Source organism: Brassica oleracea, chromosome C6 (assembly GCF_000695525.1).
Source record: "Brassica oleracea var. oleracea cultivar TO1000 chromosome C6, BOL, whole genome shotgun sequence".
NCBI classification, from domain to species: Eukaryota; Viridiplantae; Streptophyta; class Magnoliopsida; order Brassicales; family Brassicaceae; genus Brassica; species Brassica oleracea.
This window is the reverse complement of record NC_027753.1, coordinates 33,160,963-33,164,893: the sequence shown is the minus strand read 5'-3', so window position 1 is coordinate 33,164,893 and position 3,931 is coordinate 33,160,963. Positions and strand designations below refer to the sequence as shown.

Sequence of the window (3,931 nt, the reverse complement as noted above, 5' to 3'; positions counted from 1 at the left end):
AATCCATGTCGTCTTGGTTCATGTGTCCTTCAAACTCCCACTTTCACTGTTCTTTTAACTTCTTGGGATGCTCGATAACAAAAGCATTACAAAAATAATTCTATAAAGTAAAAGAAAAAAATATTCATATCTTTCACACACACTTGCACAGTGTCTCCCATGTTACTGTACAAAGTCCACATCTCAGTTTCTTCAACATTTCTTATACTATATATATGTATGCGTCCACCTCCTCTTACTAAAAAACCATCTCTCTCTTTCTGAAAATATAACTCTACATATTTAATGGAGGAGCTTAATTTTCGTTCAAAGACATCTACTTCTCGTCTAAGACTTTTTGGATTCAGCGTCGATGGAGAAGAAGATTTCTTCGAACAGACGGTGAAACCTAACCAATCATCTGACTCGCCGGAGCATAACGAGTTTCCGGCGGGTTCCTCCGGAAGAAGTGGTGGTGGTGTACGAAGCCGAGGCGGAGGAGGAGGAGAACGTAAGTACGAGTGTCAGTACTGTTGCAGGGAGTTTGGTAACTCTCAAGCTTTGGGCGGTCACCAAAACGCTCACAAGAAAGAGCGTCAGCAACTCAAACGCGCTCAGCTTCAAGCTACACGAAACGCTGCCGCAAAATACTCTAACCTTGGATCAGCGTCTCCACTTTTACGTAACCCAATGGTCTCCGCCTTTGCTCCTCGGCCTCATCACCTATCATCCACCGTTTCTCCGCCGGGGGGAGGAGGTTCTTGGATGTATCTTCCACGTGTGTCTCCCTCTCAGCTTCACGTGTCGCATGGGTGCGTGATTCAGGACGGTTCGGGTGCGGGAGCAGGTACAAATGGGTTCTCGTATGAGTCTGGATTTGGGTTTAACGGGGCTCAGATGAGACACGTTCAGGCACATGGACCGAGACCATTGGTGAATGGGTTTTCAAGAGAAGTGGGATCCACTTTTGATGATGGATTAGGGTTGGATTTGCATCTGAGTCTTTCCCCAGCTGGTCATTAACGTTTAGTTTAATCATATGCCCCTCCAAATATAGCTCGTGTATATTTTCCTACATTTGAGTTGATTTTATTTATTTTTAGTGATTATGGTTTCTGTTTAACTGTACGTCTAAAAAGTGTCTATTTCCTACCCTAATGTATGTTTCCTACCCAAAAGAAGTTCGTCTCAAAATGCTTAACCAATTTGTGAAGAAAAATTCTACAAAAATTATTTGTAATTTGTATTGTTGAGACTAGAAATAAACAATAAGACCGAAGTCGTGAAAAATATATACAAACAATAGGACAAAAGTTGTCAGATATACGGCAATAGACAAGGATTCTTCGATCTAACTGAAGTTAAAATGAAATGTCTAAATTAATATTTAAACATTATTGTAGAAAAAGATATGGTTATATGCTTCATGATGGTAGAGTAACATAATTATAGAAAAAGAATCTCGAAACAAATATGTAAATTATTTTTAATATTAATAATAAAATCATGACATATTATAATTTATTTTGCTACTAAAATTCCTGCACAGCAGATGGTTAAACCGGAAAAGGCGATTTCATATATAGTACAAACTTACAAAACTATAAACTTATAGAATTCCACTATACAGATCCATGGGATCTTTAATTTGAAAACTTTCTATCCACCATTTTTAGTGGCCAATAGAATACAAAGGTGGGTATGAAAACTCTTTTAAAAGAAAAATTCTTACAAGTTTGCTGCAATGCTAATCATGATCCTGAAGTCTATGCACAATCTATTTTATATTATGTATTGATTCCATATAAGCATATCATTATCAACCAAATTATATTGGTGTCAATACTATTATAGTTGCTACATCTATGATACTCATTTAGAATCAAAGTTTAGAAAACTAGTTTATTAATTTAGATTTCAAAAGTTTCCTAGACATTCGTTTAACAACAATGAAAGTAAGAAATGACAATTCCTTGCAATTTGGTCTATTGTATTGTTTGTCTACTCCCACTAATCTAACACAATTTGGTTGGAAATTTTATGATGTAGGGATCATGTAGCCAATATTAGTATCATATAGACTTTTAAGAAATCCTTTTTTGCAATTAAGATCCCGGAAAGCCCTTGTGACTATATACTGGGAACCGACGTATTAAACTTGTATACATATAACATTAGTTCGGTATTAACGTATGAGCAATGTGCATGCATAAAACGTACACGGGCCAGAAGATACTAGTTGTTAATTAAAATGATTAAATGGTTGTGACTAGAGGTGGTGATGATAAGTTTGTGCGATAGTAAATAATTTAAAGCTACTATATGTCATAAATTAAAGGCTATGATTTAAAATGCAAACACTTATATAGTGGAGGAATCTTACGCTAAGCTGACATTTAACAGGAAAAAATATAATTTCGTATGAATGAGGATGTGTGTGACCAAGAAAATAACAGTTTTTTTTTCACAAAATGTATGGGAAAACATTTTGAAAACATTTCATATTAAATTGTTTTTTTAATATGTTTATGAGCTATGGGAGTTGGGGCAGGTGGGCAGTAAGATTTTGTGCTCAAGCTTTAACAAAAGTTTATGAAGTACTTTTTGATCATTGATCGGTTGGAGAATTAGAGGACTTGATGGATCAATTTTAAGTTTGGTATCAGAACTTCATAGAGTGCGGAAGCCGTATAAGTAAAAGATTAAGGGTTTGATCTTGAACTTGATAACTTGTAGTCAAAGAAAGCTTTAAAAACAATAGAAGGGGCGCGAATACTCTTCGCAGTGCCTTTTGCAAAGCTCTTTTAAAACCTAAAACTTATAATTCTTATTAATCAGATCGTTTCTTACAAAAGCCATAAGAGAGTTCTTTATATAGAACCCTTAAACCGTCATAATAAAACCTATTCCTAATAGTAAAACCCCAAAGATAAGGAAATGAACATAAAACGGAAATAGCTTAAAGAAAAGGAAAGTAGCCGTTAGCTTCTAGGCATTGGAATCCTTTGAAGTGACGCTGCATCAGGTCCCACGGGGTGAGGAGGATTCGACCACGAAGCTGGCGGGACATTGTCACCATGGAAGCGAGACAGATGCTTCACATTAAAATCGTCGGAAGTCTTCAAGTGATCGGGTAACTTGACGCGATATGCATTTGGATTGATACGCCCAATCACCTCCACCGGCCCAATCTTTTTAGATTTGAGCTTGTTGTATTCTCGCAATGGAAGTCACTCTTTAGTAAGAAAGACCCACACAAGATCTCCCGGAGCAAAAATGACTTCACGGCATTTGGAATCAGCCGCCGCTTTATACTTCTGTGCGGAAGACTCGAGATGTTCCTGAGCTTTCATATGAACTGACTGCAACTCGGTAATGAAGTCGATAGCTTCTCCATGTTGTCTCGTCCGGTCCGGCGCAATGGAGAGGTCCAAGGGGCCCCGTGGAATCATGCCATAGACGACATGAAAAGGAGAATAACCAAGGCTGCGATTCAGGGCGTGGTTATGTGCAAACTCCGCCTGGCTCAACTTGCTATCCCAAGATTCAATATTGTCCCCGACGAGGCTGTGTAGAAGATTTCCTAGCGACCTATTTGCAACCTCTGTTTGACCATCGGTTTGTGGGTGATATGCAAAGCTCATGTCTAAGGAAGTGCCGAGAAGCTTCCATATGGATCGCCAAAAATGGCTAAGGAAACGGGTATCACGGTCGGAGACTATCGACGAAGGCAAGCCGTGTAATCGATACACCTCACGAAAATAGAGCACGGCGACCTGAACAGCATATGTTGTCTTTTTACATGCTATAAAGTGTGCCATTTTTGAGAATCTATCGACGACGACGAAGATAGAGTCATGACCACATTGAGTATGAGGCAAGCCAAGCACGAAGTCCATACTAACATCCGTCCAAGATTGAGTTGGGATTGGTAACAGAAGATATAAACCAG

At 38.4% G+C, this 3,931-nt stretch overlaps 1 protein-coding gene across 1 annotated transcript; it reads left to right on the top strand.

Annotated features, from left to right (window-relative positions):
* Nucleotides 1-257: 257 nt before the first annotated feature.
* On the top strand, nt 258-1,197 carry LOC106299095 (zinc finger protein 6-like). The gene has a single exon (XM_013735234.1). It carries the CDS (start codon nt 286-288, stop codon nt 1,000-1,002), a length of 717 nt encoding a protein of 238 aa, XP_013590688.1. The 5' UTR covers nt 258-285; the 3' UTR covers nt 1,003-1,197.
* Nucleotides 1,198-3,931: the final 2,734 nt, after the last annotated feature.

What these genes read in the sequence shown, in the direction of transcription:
- LOC106299095 (XM_013735234.1), top strand. Translation starts at nt 286, where the DNA reads ATGGAGGAGCTTAATTTTCGTTCAAAGACATCTACTTCTCGTCTAAGA.